Source organism: Anolis carolinensis, chromosome 2 (genome assembly GCF_035594765.1).
Source record: "Anolis carolinensis isolate JA03-04 chromosome 2, rAnoCar3.1.pri, whole genome shotgun sequence".
NCBI classification, from domain to species: Eukaryota; Metazoa; Chordata; class Lepidosauria; order Squamata; family Dactyloidae; genus Anolis; species Anolis carolinensis.
In genome coordinates this window covers 200,784,109-200,803,887 of record NC_085842.1, presented here as the reverse complement: position 1 = coordinate 200,803,887, position 19,779 = coordinate 200,784,109, and the positions used below count along the sequence as shown (strand labels likewise).

The 19,779-nt window shown below is 40.5% G+C and overlaps 1 protein-coding gene across 1 annotated transcript in view; it reads left to right on the top strand.

The window, feature by feature from the left end:
• The first annotated feature begins 306 nt into the window (after positions 1-306).
• The window catches only part of chrna6 (cholinergic receptor nicotinic alpha 6 subunit), a 29,345-nt gene continuing 9,872 nt past the window's right edge, over positions 307-19,779 (top strand). The window contains exons 1-5 of the mRNA XM_008118703.3: positions 307-1,603; positions 7,191-7,330; positions 8,797-8,841; positions 10,687-10,796; positions 10,899-11,892. Coding sequence (XP_008116910.1) covers positions 1,522-1,603; positions 7,191-7,330; positions 8,797-8,841; positions 10,687-10,796; positions 10,899-11,892 — 1,371 coding nt within the window. The 5' untranslated portion in view covers positions 307-1,521. The remainder of the gene's footprint in view (positions 1,604-7,190; positions 7,331-8,796; positions 8,842-10,686; positions 10,797-10,898; positions 11,893-19,779) is intronic.

Sequence of the window (19,779 nt, the reverse complement as noted above, 5' to 3'; positions counted from 1 at the left end):
AGATCAATGGCTTCAAACCTACAGTAAAGGAGATTTCACCTGAACATGAGGAAGAACTTCCTAACTGTGAGAGCTGTTCAGCAGTGGAACTCTCTGCCCCAGAGTGTGGTGGAGACTCCTTCTTTGGAGGCTTTTAAGTAGAGGCTGGATGGCCATCTGTTGGGGATGCTTTGAATGTGATTTTCCTGCTTCTTGGGAGGGGGTTGGACTGGATGGCCCATGAGGTCTCTTCCAACTCTATGATTTTATTATTCTACTAGCTGTGCCCAGCCATGCGTTGCTGTGGCAAAGTATGGTGGTATGGGAAATAAATTATTGAGGAATTGGTGGTAGTTAAAGTAAAGGTGTGGAGTCCAGGTAATCCAGTTAAAGCAGATAATATAAGATTATAAATGGGTTATATAGCTGTGTGGAAGGGCCTTGAGTCTACACTGCCATCTAATCCAGTTAAAATCTGATAATCTGTATTTTATAGGCAGTGTGGAAGAGGCCTGAGGCCTAACTCTGCCTGTCCCCTGGGTGAGTGGGTTGCTAGGAGACCAAGTGGGCGGAGCTTAGCCTTCTAACTGGCAGCAATTTGATAAAAACAATTATTCCTCTCCCTCTAATTAGGACTTTATTTTTCTTTTCTTTTTGTTGTATCAACCTAGAGGCGTGGATGATGGGTTGTGCTGTCAATTTTCGAGGTTGTAGGGTGTTTAGTTTTGTTGTTTTGGCGGTCGCCAGGGTTCCATCACTCTTTTATATATATAGATTATTCAGTTTCATCAGCATAAACAGGGAAAAGACTGCATCTGATAAGATCGCAAGTCCAATTGAATAATGACCTTGTTGGTGGGCACCAGCTCAAAGTTCAGTCAGGTGGTAATCGAATCATGAAGACACGAAGGTAAACACTAACCTTGTGAATGAAAAATACTCAATGGTATTGTTTTTAAAGGCAGAAAATACAACCATGAAGTGGACTCCTTGTTCTTAGTAAGGTTATTTCTTCATCACTTATTTCCTCTGCCTAGCTTTGGATATGGGAGCAGAAGTCAAAGATGCCTACTTGCACCTTGCGGTGTCTCTACAGAAAAAAGTACAAAGCAGAAGATTTGGAAATCCACAAAGTAATGCTGCAGTGCTGCACACACTGCTCTCAGGAGGACCTGGGATGTGTTCTTGTGCTACCCAACCCTCTCTGCTGTGCAGTGTTCCTCGCTCCCTCGTTCTCATATGCCCCCCTTCGCACACACACTTGTGAAATGTGAGGAGCCTCCTGACATTGGTCTGTTTTGCCTCCTCTTAACTTACAGACGGTAAAAAATCTTTAGTCTCCTAAAGACTGCTTCTTCGTCTTCTTCAAAAGGCTGCTACATTATTTAAAGCCATCAACTGGGGATAGCTGCAGCTCTGGATGGGAAACCGAAATAGTCACTGCAGCAGCACCGGCAATCCAGGGGTCTTATTCTCCACCTCCCAGTCTTTTGTTTGGCTTCAAAGCACATTTCTTTTCTCTTTTCTCTCACTTGGCTCTTGATGATGCTTTCGCAGAAATGGTTGGGGGTGCTGTACTTCACTTTCTACTTATGGGCTAATATATCCCTCTTCTTCCGTCAAGGTAAGTTCCTTTGATTCATTTAATTATATTTTGTCTCTGCAGTCCCCTTGGCGATCCTATCTATCTCTTTCGACACTTGTACTATTGGCTGCTTAATCCTTTTGACTCCGGCTTAAAAGGAAAGATTTGTGTGTGCTTTTATTATTCTGAACGATGTTTAGGTAGTTGACCCAAATATTCTGCTTTCTTTGTCACCGCAAAGTACGAGATTCTTATACTTAAGAGCACAGGGGTTGTTTGACTTGCTGCAATTTAATTGAAAAGCTTTACCTTGTGGGAAAGCGGTTGCCCAGCCTATAATAAATCATCAAACGGAATGTGTTGTTTCAATTGATGAAGTCATTTTAGATTGGAAAATATGGTCATGTAGGGCTCTTTCCCACATAGGATGACAAACGTCTGCTCTCTTTCTTGAGAATACATTATAGCAAACTCGGTGGAACTTATTTCTTAGCCAGCCTTCATAGCGACTGGCTGTGGCAATGGCAAGGGCTGAAAGTGATACCTACAGACCTCTTAAAAACAACAGTTTCTACATGAATTTATTAGGCAAATTGTAACATCTCTATATCTGTGGTTGGAATTTGAAAAAAAATTATTTTAGTTTAGTTGCTCCTGTGTCTCTAACAAAACTCTAACGTGCAAAAAATTAAGTTGGCAAACTTTTTTTCTTAGCATGCAAGAAATGTGATGCTGGAAGCAAGGGTGGAGTGGAGGGCGGCCAAACTTTGCCTGCTGAAATTTACTATAAGAGCACAGTTGGTTCAAACAGCAACATAACAACCTGTAGCTCGTATTTGCCAGGCAGTTATTGTCAAACTCTTCTAACAAGGAGGAAATGGCTCACTTGTCATTGCCAACCCCTGTCTGGCTCTGATGTAGCATGGCCAGCTTTTCCCCCTTGAGATTCCTGCAGTTTTTCTAAAGCTATTTATTCTCTTTACCTGTATTGCCAACTGACAAAAAGGAACAAGAGGATGAAGTTGTTGCTGTTGGTCTGCTTTTGTGCCTTCAGCAATGCAGTGAAGTGAAGAAAAACAGGAGCTAAAGCTTTTCACACCATGGAGATCAATATTTATCCCCATGGGTAGGTGGAGAAAATGTGGATAGTGCTATAGGGGCGTCTAAATGCCACTATGCATTGTGACAAGAATGAAGAATCCTGTAGCCCTCCAGATGTTAATGAACTACAGCCCCTAATATCCTTCATTAGCAGCTAAAATAATTATGTTTCTACAAGTTGCAGCCCAACAAAAACTAGGCGGCCACATATACATCATTACTGTAATAGGTAAAGGTAAAGCTTTTCCCCTAACATTAAGTCTAGTCATGTCTGACTCTGGAGGTTGGTGCTCGTCTCCATTTCTAAGCTCCTTCCTTGGAGGCTTTTAAGCAGAGGCTGGATGGCCATCTGTCGGGGGTGCTTTGAATGCGATTTCCTGCTTCTTAGCAGGGGGTTGGACTAGATGGCCCATGTGGTCTCTTCCAACTCTACTATTCTATGATTCTATGATTCTATGATTCTAAGCCGAAGAGCCAGCATTGTCCATAGACACCTCCAAGGTCATATGGCCAGCAAGACTGTACGGAGTGCCGTTACCTTCCCACCGGAGCAGTACCTATTCATCTACTCACATTTGCATGTTTCGAACTGCTAGGTTGGCAGAAGCTGGAGCTAACAGTGGGAGCTCACCCTGCTACCCGGATTCAAACCGGTGACCTTTCAGTCAACAAATTCAGCAACTCAGCAGTTTAACCCCTTGCACCAGCGGTTAGGGGTTAGGGTTCATGCACTACAAGGCCTCAAAGAGTCCCCCCCCCCATACCTTTTGCAGAACTGTATGCACAGAGGATTAATTCCACATAATTGGGACTCCAGCATTTATTTCCAAGGACATAGAGAAGCCAATGCAAATAAAGTTGTAGATTGAAGTGAATACATGTATGGTGAATACATGTATGGTGTGTGTTTGTTTGTTTGTTTGTTTTGTCCCATTTCAGGCATTCATGTGATATCTAAATACCACCTGGAGCATGCACACTAATGATAGAGTAACTAATTTGCCATTTTTAAAAGAAAAAATCTCAAAAAGTTGGAATATAGCTGGGATGTCATTAGCTCTCTATCCTTTTCCCTCTGATACATGTATGAATTTGGACTTGCACAAAAAGAATGTGAAAAAAGTTTATTTTGGTGGAACAACAAACAAAACAATAGCACTATTAAGGTGGGGGGGGGGAGGACTGTTACAAAACATAAAAGTACAGAGTGATTGTGCATCAGTCAGCCAGCCATGCTTTTTCCCGTAATACTGTGCTCATCCCCTACTCCATCATTTTCCCTCAATAGTCAGCATTCTGCCTACTGAGCACAAAGGGGTGTCGTTGCACTCTTTATGGTGGTGGTTCTCAACCTGTGGGTCCCCAGGTGTTTTGGACTACAACTCCCAGAAATCCCAGCCAGTTTACCAGCTGATAGGATTTCTGGGAGTTGAAGGCCAAAACATCTGGGGACCCACAAGTTAAGAACCACTGCTTTATGGGGTCATCCTCCTCTCATAAATCCCCTCCTCCAGGCTACTGAGCCCTTCCTTTTGGGGTTGGGATTATTTTGGCTACATAAACAAAGACACTAGTTTCTGATCTTCAGATATACAGAAAATGAATGAATTCTATATATGTGACTTAGGTCACGTACAAACTTAAGGCAACGCTGTGCATATTATAGGGTTTTCTCTTAAGCAAGGAAACCTCAGAGATGGTTTGGCCAGTTCCTTCCTCTGAAATATAGCCTACAACATTTCCTGTCTCCCATCCAAGTACGAGCCAGGATTGATCCTACTTTAGCTTCCGAGATCAGAGAGGATCTGGTACCTTTCACAAATGAAACTATCTGGCAAATCAAAGGAGCTGAGCAACTTGAAACAGTAGCACTTATAATGAGAGTTTAAACGTTTCTTTTTAAAAAATACACTTTTATTACAAAACAAATGTAAGAATTTTGACATTGGGAAAATGTTGCCTGCCACTGGAACATTAGCACGCAAGCAAGACAAACAGAAAACCATAAGCAAGGAGGGTGTCACCTGAGGTGCCATACATACAAAAGAAGAGGAAAACATGAAGAAGGGATTCCATAGATCAGCTAGATGGGTGGTTCTTAACTTGTGGGTCTCCAGGTGTTTTGGCCTACAACTCCCTGAAACCCCAGCCAGTTTACCAGCTATTAGGATTTCTTGGAGTTAAAAGACAAAACATCTGGGGACCCACAGGTTGAGAACCACTGACCTAGATGCACAGGCAGACTGACATGGGTAAAAGCCATTTTATCCATGCTAATTACACAGATCCCAAGGAATATATGGATTTCTACATGAACGTCTGTGCGTTTGAGTTGCACTTAGCAACTGAACTTGGAAAAATTACATTTTGAAACATGATCTTTCAGAACAACCTATCCAGCATAAATACTAGCCTTGCTGGCTGAGAGATTCTGGGAGTTATATCCCCAAACTGTAACTTACAAACAGTGGCCCAAATGATTCACTGGAACTTATGCCTCAAGTACCACCTGCCAGCAGTAAAGAACTGATGAGATCACAAACCTGCAAAAGTATTGGAAAATGAGCAGACAAAGATACTGTGGGACTTCTGAATCCAGACTGACAAAGTTCTGGAACACAACACACCAGACATCACAGTTGTGGAAAAGAAAAAGGTTTGGATCATTGATGTCGCCTTCTCAGGTGACAGTTGCATTGATGAAAAACAACATGAAAAACTCAGCCGCTATCAGGACCTCAAGATTGAACTTCAAAGACTCTGGCAGAAACCAGTGCAAGTGGTCCCGGTGGTGATCGGTACATTGGGTGTCATGCCAAAAGATCTCAGCCGGCATTTGGAAACAATAGACATTAACAACATTATGATCTGCCAGCTGCAAAAGGCCACCCTACTGGGATGTGCACGCATCATCCGAAAATACATCACACAGTCCTAGACACTTGGGAAGTGTTCGACTTGTGATTTTGTGAAACGAAATCCAGCATATCTATCTTGTTTGCTGTGTCATACAATAACAACAACAACAACAACAATAACCTTTTTGTACTCCATCTCCATCTCCCCAAGGGGACTCGGAGCAGCTTACATGGAGACGAGCCTGGTCAACATCGTAAAATATAATCTCATTAAAATACATACACAATATCATAAAACAGAATAAAACAACAATTATAACAGCATAGTAGTTGTGACAAAATAAAAACAATCTCGAACCAACAGGAATAATATTTTAACTATTATCTGGGCAATTTTAATAATATGTAGTCAGAGTAGCATGGGACATAATTCTTCTCATGAGAAGTGCAGGGCCTCATCAAAAAGCAATATCCACAGAAGCCTATGAGTTTAACAGAGCATGGATAATGGCTTCAAGCCTGTGAGTTTAACAGATCTAGGCAGTTTTGGTTGAAGAGGGTCCACAGCTGGAACAGCAGCTGATGGAAAGCAAAACCAGTCATCTCTTGCCACTGAAGCCTCTTCCATATCCAGTGGAAATGATAATGAACACTGCCAGGTTGTGATCCTGATCCAGCATTTTGGGAAGTTAGTTTTTGGATACTAACTCCCAGAATTTCACTGGCCAAACAGAATGGGAAAAGTCTGAAAGCTTTAGCCAAAAAAATAACAGAGTTCTGCTTTGGTCCTTTATGGGAAGTGCAATTCCACTGGGAACAGATTGCAAGCCACCATTCTGCGCAGAAATCACATACATGTGAAGAGAATCATGAGAAGATCAAATCATTATGATATGAGACCCACTCTAGAGCTATGGGTGAACCAAGTTCAGTTAGTAAAGTCTGCATCCTTGTCTTTGATATTGATCCATATATATGTACATCCCTAACCAATAACCATTTTTCTTGACTGAGACTGGATCTACACTGCCATATAATTTAGTTTCTGACTACAGGTTATCTGCTTTGGATTATATAAATCTAAACTGCTATATAATTCAGTTCAAAGAAGATAATCTGGATTCAGAAACTGAATTATATGGCAGCATAGACGGGGCCTGAGAGTTCCCTACTACGTTTAAATAAAAAAGGTAAAGGTTTCCCATGACATTAAGTCCAGTCATGTCTGACTCTGGGGGTTGGTGCTCATCTCCATTTCTAAGCCGAAGAGCTGGAATTGTCCGTAGACACCTCCAAAGTCATGTGGTTAGCATGACTGCATGGAGTGCCGTTACCTTCCCGCCGGAGCGGTACCTATTGATCTACTCACATTGGCATGTTTTCAAACTGCTAGGTCGGCAGGAGCTGGGGCTAACAGCGGGCGCTCATTCCGCTCCCAGGATTACTACGTTTAAATATATTATTGAAAAATAAGTTGGTGGCTCCCCAGTCAATTCATGTAGCACACAGCAGTACATTGTAGCATGATTTTCAAAACTAACTGTGCTATTTGGTGTTAAATGGGATATTAAATAAAATGTCTAATAATTTGTATGTTTATTTTCTTTATTCCATTTTCTTGCCTTCTCCATATTGACAACTTTTTATTATCTTTTTTTGCTGCACAGGTTGTTTGGCATGTAAATCTGAAGAAAGGCTGTTTCATAAACTCTTCACCCGTTACAACCAGCATATCAGACCTGTGGAAAATGTGTCTGATCCAGTTACAGTATATTTTGAGTTGGCAATTACACAGCTTGCAAATGTGGTAAGGCTACAGTTCATGTATTTGAGTCCTGCACAGGCCAGGATCCCCGCTGTCACAATATTACAATATGATCCTGCTATGGTGCTCTATCCTATACATAGGAATTGAATTAATGGACTGCTTTGTTCACTTGATGATCTTCCAATCTTCATTTATGAGGCTTTTGAGATTTCCTCTGTGTTAAATACCGAAATTCCTAAGACTACACTAATCTTCTCCCATCATAAGAGAAGTTAGGAGACTCCCAGCACAGATGAAGCTCTGTGTTTGCAGTTGAGCTGCTGAGGAACTTTATCATATGTACTTTGAGGAACTCTTTATCTGCACCTAGTCACTATTTGTATTGTATGGAAGCAAAGGGAATTCTTCTAGGACAGTGGTTCTCAACTTGTGGGTCCCCAGGTGTTTTGGCCTACAACTCCCAGAAATCCCAGCCAGTTTACCAGTTGTTAGGATTTCTGGGAGTTGAAGGCCAAAACATCTGGGGACCCACAAGTTGAGAACCACTGTTCTAGGAAGAACAACACCAGTATGTAAATTCTCACTGTTCTTTGATATTAGGATGATTGTGAAGTCTACTTTCTGTCTTGCTACTATGGCTTCTTCCCATTCAGTCAGTAAAACAAAAACAGTACAATTAAAAACTAAAAATATACAAACATTAAATTGGAATTAAACATGAATAGTATTAACAATAAAAAATGTCCTTCCCACTTTGTCATTTTACTCCCTTCGATAATTTGCTGCAGAAGGACCGTCGTGGATACTGGATACACAAATCTGTGAAGTTATTGAAGCTTATTTCCCCTTCAGAAGTCCACTTATGGACATTTTTAGCCAGAGAGCTTAGGGGTTAATGAAATTATCCTGTAAAAAGAGAAAAATGTGTAATTTTTAAAGTACACTGAGCCACTTTGTATGGATTTCATTGAGAATCATGATAGATACTTCTATAGCTATGCTGGCAGTAGTCCATCATATTTACCAAACATGAAGTACTATACAGTACAATCTCCAATAGCGAATCCTGTTGAAATGAACAACCAGCAGAAGTTAAGCACTGAATCATGCTGCAAGACCTAGAAAATGTCTAGAGAAAACACTTCTATAGCATTTCTAACTATGGACAGCATTCAGTGGAATCATACCATAAAATATGTTCTCAAGCTATAGAATCTAGAAAATGCCTAAAGAGAACATATTTTTTTCAAAAGTGGCTATGTATGATGACTTCTAGCCCATGGAGGTCCACATCTTATATCTTCTGAGTACCTTTTCAAAACCCTCTTCTTTGAACGGGGTTATCTGAGTCCATACTGCCATATATCCCAGTTCAAAGCAGATAATGTTGGATTTTATTCAGTTGTGTGGAAGGGACCCTAAAGACTTTGCATGTCAAAGAAAAGCATGGAACAAACTCATAACAAACCTCCAGGACTACAGCATTTGCCTTTTTCTATTCATAGGATGAAGTCAACCAGATTATGGAAACCAACCTCTGGCTGCGACATGTAAGTGAATTATTATTATTATTATTATTATTATTATTATTATTATTATTATTATTATTATGTCTTGTCCACCTCTCTTCATGGTTCAAGGCAGGTTTTACAACATTGCTAAAAAGTGAAGTCTTGTTTACAGTACTGCTGAGCTTTACAAGTGTAGTTATGATAGAATCATAGAATCATATCATTATTGAGTTAGAAGAGACCTCATGGGCCATCCAGTCCAACCCCCTGCCGAGAAGCAGGAAATCGCATTGAAAGCACCCCCAACGGATGGCCATCTAGCTTCTGCTTAAAAGCCTCCAAAGAAGGAGCCTCCACCACACTTCGGGGCAGAGAGTTCCACTGCTGAACAGCTCTCACAGTGAGCAAGTTCTCCCTAATGTTCAGGTGGAATCTCCTTTCCTATAGTTTAATGCCATTGTTCAACAACCTACTCTCCAGGCAGCAGAAAACAAGTTTGCTCCCTCCTCCCTATGACTTTCCCTCACATATTTATACATGGCTATCATGTCTCTTCTCAGCCTTCTCTTCTGCAGGCTAAACATGCCCATCTCTGTAAGCCGCTTCTCATAGGGCTTGTTCTCCAGACCCTTGATCATTTTAGTTGCCTTCCTCTGGACATTTTCCAGCTTGTTAACATCTCCTTTCAATTGCGGTGCCCAGAATTGGACACAGTATTCCAGGTGTGGTCTGACCAAGGCAGAATAGAAGGGTAGCATGACTTCCCTAGATCTAGACACTATACTCCTATTGATGCTGGCCAAAATCCCATTGGCATTTTTAGCCACTGCATCACATTGTTGGCCCATGTTTAATTTGTTGTCCACGAGGACTCCAAGATCTTTTTCACATGTACTGCTGTCGAGTCAGGCATCCCTCATTCTGTATCTTTGCATTTCATTTTTTTCTGCCTAGGTGGAGTATAGAAATTGGGTTCTAAAAGAAACTGTGGTCCACCTAGAGATGGTCGATATACAGAATAAAAATATACCACAAATTGGCTGAGCCTTTGTATTTTACTACATTTTCACTGTCAGCAGACACATCTTAAAAGAGGTATCTCAGCCATTTGGACCAAGATAGGGACCTGTCCAAAAGATGGACCATGATGTTGTGGGAAAGGAGGCCTAAGGCAAAGCTGTTATGGGTTTTTCTTGATAAGATTTGTTCAGGAGCGATTTGCCATTGCCTTCCTCCAAGGCTGAGAGAATGTGATTTGTCTAAATCATTAATGGTTTTCCATCACCAAGCAGGATTTGAGCCCTGGAAGAGCGGGATTCAGCTACTAACTCAGAGTCTCCCCATTTCTATTTTAGCATGACAAAGTAACATGACATAGAGCTTATTACTTTGTCATGCTAAATCATTATAAATGCTAAATGCATTATAAATAATTTCTTCACAGGCAAATAAATTACTTTCATTTGAAAACCAGCATCTGTGTACTGTGCTCGTGATCTGGTTGGAGCCCCTCAAGGTTGATTTTCATTCAGAAGAAAACTAACAGTGTTCAGCACTGTTTTAAAGAAGAATTAAAAACACTTGCTATTTCAATTACATTTGCCTAGTGCTCTTCTTGTTAGGAAATGTCAGCAAGGGGAATTCTCCTGCCCAAAAAACAGGAAAAATAACTTTGATGGATTAAAAGTACTCTTATAATCTACCAGGCACCACGGCCATGCTTACTGAAGAATCTGGGACTTGTAGTATGAAAAATGTTCCAGGTTTACATCTACTTCCTATCTCATCAAACAAAGAGGGCTGGAGAAAGGAAAGGGCCTGAGAACCAAGATGTAAATACATGATGAATTTCTAGGACCCATTTTTCCCTTTTTCTCTTTTTAGATTTGGAACGACTATAAACTGCGGTGGAATCCAATAGAATATGAGGGTATTGAATTTATCCGGGTGCCAGCAGATAAAATTTGGAAACCTGATATTGTGCTGTACAACAAGTATGTGTTGGTTTAAAAGCATTTGTTTTTTTTTTTAAAAAAAAGTTGATGTATTAATGTGATGCAAGACAATCTAAGTCTTCTTTGTGTTTTTCTTTCTAGTGCTGTTGGAGATTTCCAGGTGGAAGGACGGACCAAAGCTCTTCTCAAATATGATGGCACCATCGCTTGGACACCTCCTGCCATCTTCAAAAGCTCCTGCCCTATGGATATTACCTTCTTCCCCTTTGATCATCAGAACTGCTCACTAAAATTTGGATCCTGGACTTACGACAAAGCTAAAATTGATCTTTTAATTATTGGCTCCAAAGTGGATATGAATGACTTTTGGGAGAACAGTGAATGGGAAATAATTGATGCTTCTGGCTACAAGCACGACATCAAGTACAACTGCTGTGAGGAGATCTATACCGACATAACCTACTCCTTTTATATCCGAAGACTGCCTATGTTTTACACTATTAATCTGATCATCCCTTGCCTGTTCATTTCATTCCTGACTGTATTAGTTTTTTACCTGCCATCTGACTGTGGCGAGAAGGTGACCCTGTGCATCTCTGTCCTACTTTCCTTAACTGTTTTCCTCTTGGTAATCACAGAGACAATTCCCTCCACTTCACTGGTAATCCCTCTGGTAGGAGAATACCTGCTGTTCACCATGATATTTGTGACACTCTCTATCGTTGTCACTGTGTTTGTGCTGAACATCCACTACAGGACTCCGACAACTCATTCTATGCCCAAGTGGGTCAGAACTGTTTTCCTCAGTCTCCTGCCCAAAGTGCTGATGATGAAGAGGCCCATACAAAAACATGTTGAAACTCAACCTAAGAAACCCAAAAAGGCTGGGGAGCAAAAGGCCACAAAAGCAAGCAAGGAAAAAGCTGATGACTTGGGAGAAGTGAAAGTCCTCGATGAGCACAGGTGCTGCCACTGCGACAAACTCAGTGAACCAGCTACGGGTAAGAAAAGGAGGTCAAGCCAGTCTGCAAAGTGGGTGGCTGAGCAAATGGACTACTCCCCTGAGGTCAAGCAAGTCATTACCAGTGTCCAGCTCATTGCAGAAAATATGAGGAGCCAGAACAAGACCAAAGAGGTAAGGTAGAATGAGTCCCAAAAGAAGCACCTGATAGTCAGTTTGAACTGGAGTAGAATTTAATTGATCCTTAACTTGAGGCTCTTCCACACAGCTTTATATTCCAGAATATCAAGGCAGAAAATCCTACATTATCAGGGTGTAGACACAGATAACCCAGTTCAAAGCAGATATTGTAGGATTTCTGCCTTGATATTTTGGGGTATAGGGCTGTGTAGAATGGCCCTTGGTGAACTAAAAGCTAGCCAGGGCCCTGAAACAATTTTAGATCTAGTTATTCTAGGGACAGTAACATAGGTAAGTAAAATGTAATAGAGAACAGTGCTGCAACATTTGTTAGAGTAACAACCTCTTCCACACAGCTGTATAAAATCTACATAAAACTGGATTATATGGTAGTGTGAACTCAGATAATCTAGTCTAAAGAAGATATTGTGATTTATCTGCCTTGATATTCTGAGTTATATGGCTGTTTGGAAGGGCCCTTAGTTGCCCAAGTGACACATGAAATACTGACAATAACAGGAGATTCAGAAAATGACCTGAGAAGAAGGGGAGCCAAGTTGTGTCTTCTCCCTGCATCACTGAGCCTCTAGCCCAGGGGTCCCCAAAGTAAGGCCCGGGGACCGGATGCGGCCCTCCAAGGTCATTTACCTGGCCCCCGCCCTCAGTTTTAATAATATAATATATTGTATATACATACAATATTGATAATAATATTATGTTATACAATATAATACTAATAATAATACCATATAATAATATTAAATATATGTTATATATTACATATATATAATAGTATAGTGGTATAGTTCAATATAGTAATATATAATGCTAATATTTTGCTATGCTAATAATATAATATATTGTATGTACATACAGCTGCTCTGAGTCCCCTTCTGGGTGAGAAGGGTGGGATATAAATGTAGTAAATAAATGCAGTAAATAAATAATTAATTTTAGATTTAGGCTCGGCCAAAGTCTGAAATGACTTGAAGGCACACAACAACAACAACAGTCCTAATTAACTTGACTATCTCTAACTTGACTGATTGGCCAGTAGCAGGCCCACACTTTCCATTGAAATCCTGATAGGTTTATGTTGGTTAAAATTGTTTTCATTTTTAAATATTGTATTGTTCTTTTGTTGTTGATGTTGCACTACAAATAAGACATGTGCAGTATGCATAGGAATTTGTTTATATATATATATATATTCAAATGATAATTTGGCCCCTCAACAGTCTGAAGGATAGTGGACTGTTTGAGGAGCCCTGCTCTAGCCCAGTGGTTCCCAACCTGTGAGCCGCGGCCCATTGAAAATCCAGCCTACAAACCTCTTTCCCCTTTATTTATTTATTTTATTTCTGTGTCTTTTCTCAGAGCTGATCATTTCATTGGATAGACCAAATCAGCTCTAGATTATTAGATATGGTTTTCCGTGGGCAAACAGATGGCGAGTACTGGATGGCATATGTTCTGTATCAGAAACTAGAGCTGATGTGGTCTATCCAATGCAATTTTCTGAATCTGATCCCAAATAATCAAATTGAATCTAAAGTTGACCAAAAACTGATTGGTAACACTTTTGGTACTAATGTTAGAAAATGGTCCCTGGTCAAAGTAGTCCCTGGTCAAAGTGGGCCCTGTTCAAAGTGGGCCCTGGTCAAGTGAGCCCTGGTCCAATAAAGGCTTGGGAACCACTACCTTAGCCATTGAGAGCCCTGGTGACATTGAATCAACTGAACCATTCCAACCTAAATCCAGTTACTAGTTCCAGTTATCGCAGACCGACTGAATCAACAGTTTTGTAAATACCATTAATTCAATGGTAGACGGGACTAGCAACTGGATTTAGGTCCTTTCTCCACACTAGAGATGCTTGAGTTTGAATGTGAGACCTTTTGCAGGCACTGTGTACCATCTTCCAGCTGCTGTGTGTTTTAAAACTAGAAACAATTTATGTTTTATGTTTCTTTGAAGTTCATATAGAATCTGGGACAGTTGGGATTTAATCTCAGTGGTAGTCTTAATTAGCTGTCGCAATGTAAATAATGCAAATACTGCTGCCTGAAGAGCAATAGGCTGCACCTCAGAGAGAAATACTTATGTGAGCAGTTCTGCAGTGATTATTCACAGAGCTTTTCAACTGTAGAAAGAAATTGATTAGGGTGACAAATTTTGCAGGATTTGTTCCATTTTCCTCTGCTTGATCTGACTTTGGACTCTCTGACCTTTAGGGTTATTCTAAAGGTTGGCAGAACATGGGGGATTTTTCTGTTTAGGTAACAACTTTCAAATCCCCTTGCCAGCATTGTCAATGCCACACTGAAAATTACACCTTTCTGCAAAACCTGGGTTGTGTCCACCATTTTGATAATAGGTTAATTTCCTGAACAGTCTTTTCTTGGATACCAACTGAACCTTTCACAGTTAGAGACTTCACTTGCAAAAGTGTAATACAACATCAGAAATCTTCAGCAAATGTGCAATAGGCAGAAGGAGTGTTTGTGCCATTTGTGAAAAGTTGACTGAAAAGGATGGGCACCACTATTTTAAGCCAGCATTTCCCAAATCTTCTGTTAGAGTAGCCTTCTGAAAAGGAAGATGAGGCTCCTGAACCTTGTAGAGAAAGAACAGCAGCAACTACACCTTGTGTGACTGACAAGCTGTATCTGCTGAAATTCTCATTTCCATATGGTTCATCAAAGGTACATGAACCTTGTGCTTTTCTCCATCCAGCCATTCTATCTCCCATCCAAGATACTATTCTTTCAATATGATTGTTGAATAAACTCAAAAGTTTTCATGATTTGGTTTTTTCAAAAGAAGATTAAATGTGACATTATTTATTAGATTATTATTATTATTATTATTATTATTATTATTATTATTATTATTATTATATGAAATAAATTATGCTGGTTTTTCATTTGTGAAATTGTTACCCTCTAAAATTTCACAAATGGAAACAGGACACATCAGAATGTGGTCAAAATATATTCATGAGGAAGAACACAGTAGGTTGAGGACAAGAGAGAAAATGTGAGGAAGACAGAGAAAACAAGACTCTCAAATGAGACTGCAGAGGATTACTTGGGAATTGAGAGAGCTGGTATGATGGGAGACCCAGTGTGGTGAAATGGTTAAAATGATAGGTTGAATTTTTTGAGATCTAGAAGATCATGAGTCTTGGATCTCCTGATCTCAAAATGTGCAACCCTACTTTAGAATATTTCCACATCCTCCCCATGCTACTGGGGTAGTATACTTTTGTTTTCTGATGCTTCAGAGTACACAAGTTGTATACAAAATGATCTTCAAGTTATGTATATAATCAGGGCCATAGCCAGAAAAAAGGGGGTTGAAACCTTTTTTAGTGAATCACGAAGAGTAGTTCCATAACTCAAAATAATTTATTTTTTTTATTATTATTATTACATCACTTCTACCCCGCCCTTCTCACCCATCAGGGGACTCAGGGCGGCTTACAATATAAACATACATATCAAAAAAAGTTTACATCAGATTTAGAAATCCGTCTCCATTGATAAATTTCAGTGGACACTCATGGGGATTTGGTTAATCAGTTAAAATTCATGAATAAACCAGATTTTTTTAAAACCTGAAAAATTGGGGGGGGGGGAATCCCTACCACCACCACCACCACCACCACTCCCAGCTCCAGCCCTGTGTATAAGTATATAGGAAACAAGTGACTCCGGTCCAAGATATTTCATCATGTACATACAGTGTTCCCTCACTACTTTGCGGTTCACTTTTCGTGGATTTGCTATTTCGTGGGTTTTTTTTAATAAACTCTAAAAGAATATTAAAAATCCTAAAAAATTACAATTTACAGCCTAAGAAAGGGAGGAAGGAGAAGTCGAAGGGAAAGAAAAGGAGCCTAAGCGGCAACGGGAGGAAAAGGAGGCAATTTATCAACACCCGATTGGTTAACAAAGACTTAAAATAGTGTACAACTACTAAAATAATGTATAAATATTAAAATAAATATAGTGTCCCTACTTCACGGATTTTATTTATTTATTTATTTATTTATTTACAGTATTTATATTCCGCCCTTCTCACCCCAATGGGGACTTAGGGCGGATCACATCTATATATATACTAGCTGTGCCTGGCCACGCGTTGCTGTGGCGAAGTCTGGTGGTATGGGAAATAAAGTATTGAGGAATTGCTGGTAGTTAAGGTCAAGGGTAAAGGTTTTCCCCAGACATTAAGTCCAGTCGTGTCTTACTCTGGAGGTTGGTGCTCATCTCCATTTCTAAGCCGAAGAGCCGGCGTTGTCCGTAGACTCCTCCAAGGTCATGTGGGATGACTACATGGAGCGGCGTTACCTTCCCGCTGGAGCAGTACCTATTGATGCACTCACATTTGCATGTTTTCGAACTTCTGGGTTGGCAGAAGCTGGAGCTAACAGTGGGGGCTCTTGTTTCCTGTCTGGAATTCCCTTGTTTTCAGAGTGGTATTGTTTGCGATATTTTATGTGCTTCTACTGTCTGTGGCCCTGAGAAAACAGAGGATTTTCCAGACTTTGATGATGGGAATACTTTGTTGGGAGGTGTTAGCTGGCCCTGATTGTTTCCTGTGTGGAATTCCCCTGTTTATTTACTGTCCTGGTTTTAGAGATTATATTGTTCTGCATTATTCTATCCCAGTAATTATTTCATATTAAAGAAGAATCTCACTTATCCAACATTCGCTTATACAATGTTCTGGATTATCCAACGCAGTCTGCCTTTTCATAATCAATGTTTTTGTAGTCAGTGTTTTAAATTCATTGTGATATTTTAGTGGTAAATTTGTAAATACAGTACAGTAGAGTCTCACTTATCCAACATAAACGGGCCGGCAGAACGTTGGATAAGCGAATATGTTGGATAATGAGGAATTAAGGATAACCCTATTAAACATCAAATTAAGTTATGATTTTACAAATTAAGCACCAAAACATCATGTTAGACAACAAATTTGTCAGAAAAAGTAGTTCAGTACACAGTAATGCTATATAGTAATTACTGTATTTATGAATTTAGCACCAAAATATCACGATATATTGAAAACATTGACTACAAAAATGCATTGGATAATCCAGAACGTTGGATAAGCGAGTGTTGGATAAGTGAGGCTCTACTGTAAATACTACATAGCATTATTGCGCATGGAACTACTTTTTCTGTAGTTTTGGTGCTTAATTTGTATAACGATTACCTAATTTGATGTTTAATTGGCTTTTCCTGAATCCCTTCTTACTATCCAACATATTCACTTATCCTGCCGGCCTGTTTACGTTGGATAAGTGAGACTCTACTGTATATTGATAATCTTATATTATCTGCTCAGAACTGGATTATATGAGGCTTCTTCTTCACAGCTGTATAAAATGCACACTGAAGTGGATTATATGGCAGTGTGGAGTCAAGATAATCCAGTGCAAAGCAGATAATATAAAATTATAAATGGGTTATATAGCTGTGTGGAAGGGCCTTGAGTCTACACTGCCATATAATCCAGTGCAAATTAGATAATCTGTGGAAGAAGTCTAAGTGAGGCCTAAATCGGCCTGTCCCCTAACTGAAGCCTGGCTGTCCCTTGGCTGGTTGCTAGGCAACCAAGTGGGCAGAGATTAGCCCTCTAAACTGGCAGCAATTGGATTAAAAAAAATATTGCTCTCCCTCTAATTAGGACTTTATTTTTCTTTTCTTTTTGTTGTATCAACCTTGAGGCGTGGATGATGGGTTGTGTTGTCAAATTTTGAGGTTGGGGGGCCTGTACTTTTGTTGTTTTGTGAATTGCCGTGATGCCATCACTCTTTTATATATATAGAAAAGAGTAATGGAATTCGAGCGCCGAGCAAAACAACAAAATTAAACACCCCCCAACATAGAAATTTAACCACACAATGCAACATCCACGCCTTAAGGTTGAAACAATGACAAATCACATCATGCACCTTCACAGGGACAGAAAATCACACAACCCACAACCCACCATCTCCGCTTGCTCAAAGAAGCCCTCCTCGCGCTTCCCTTTGACTACGGACGCTGCGCCATCTGCGCATGTGCAAAAACGGCCAATTCCTGCTTCCCGCCAGTCCGCCCAATTCACTCACCCAAACCCCTTTGACTACGAACACTTACATCTCTGACCACCGCTGCCCTCTCCCCACAGGCACATTTCCTCACGGAGGAAAGCCAGCCGACTCAAGCCTCAAAAAAAAAAAAAAGGCTCCTCCAGAAACTCCTCTTTCCACCTCCTTTCTCTCCCCCCCCCCCCCCAAACCTCAAAGGAAAAAAAAATCTCTTCAGAACAGGTATGGACTCCCAGGGAAAGAGGATCAGGGAGGGAAGGGCTCAGCCAGCCAGATCGCCCTTCTCTGACCACCGCTGCCCTCTTCCCCCAGGCACATTTCCTCACGGAGGAAACCCAGCAAACAAACAACTCAAGCCTTAAAGGGAAAAAAAGGCTCCTCCAAAAACTCCTCTTTCCACCTCCTTTCACATGGCCTGCCAGCCTCTCAATAATAATAATAATAATAATAATAATAATAATAATAATAATAATAAGAAGAAGAAGAAGAAGAAGAAGAAGAAGAAGAAGAAGAAGAAGAAGAAGATCATACAATCCTAAGGTTAGCACATACCACTAAGGATCATCCAGTTCAATTTCCTTATATCATGCAGAAGGACACAATCCAACCACTCCTGACAGATGGCCATCCAATATCTGCACAATAATAATACACATCGAATCATACCATCAGACAGTTAGGAGACACCCCTAAAGGCTATCCAGTCCAACCCAATTCTGCCATGCAGGACACAATCCAACCACTCCCAACAGATGGCCACCCAGCCTCTCAATACTAATACTACTACTACTAATAACAACAACAACATCATACAATCCTAAGATTTGGAGTGACCTCTAAGGATCATCCACATCAACTCCCTTCTACCATGCAGGAGGACACAATCCAATCACTCCTGACAGATGGCCATCCAGCCTCTACATAATGATGATGATGATGATGATGATGATGATGATGATGATGATGATGATAATAGAAGCATAGAAGCCAAGAGTTTGGAGAGACCCCTAAGGGCCATCCAGCCCAACCCTTTCTACTATTGCAGCAGGACACAATCCAAGCATTCACAACACATGGACAACGTATAAATACTATACAATACTACACAGGATCCTCACCACTTTCACAGTATACAAACAACCAAATGCATACTAAACATACAGACAACCATACAACAGACATTCAGTACCACCACTACCTCAACAATTTCTCACCAGCACCACCAGACAATGCCACAGCAACGCGTGGCCGGGCACAGCTAGTTACATATATAAGGCAAACATCCAATGCCTTAACATAGAACAAAGACAGAGACAAACGCAGGCTCCGAGCTGGCTTCGAACTCATGACCTCTTGATCAGAGTGATATGTTGCAGCTGGCTGCAGCTGGCTGCTCACTAGCCTGCGCCACAGCCCGGGCCTAATTTTCACTTATTGCGGGTGGTCCTGGAATGTAACCCCTGCGATAAGTGAGGGAACACTGTATATGGAACTACCACTATTCCAAAATCAGGAAAAAAAATACAAAAAAAATGGTCGTAAGCATTTTAGATATGGGATACTCAACTCTAACAATTTTCCTTCTTCCTCCACTTTTATTCTTTTTGAACTCCGTTTACAACAACTGGAGTATTCATAGCGGGCTCTTATCTGTATTTGCAATGGGCCCTTTTCTGGTGCATGGTTGTTCTCAGCAGGTGCCTGGTAGTGCTGCTGATCCCTAATGCTGGCATTGTCTGGCAGCAAAAAGATAGAGAATCAAGATGGCCTCA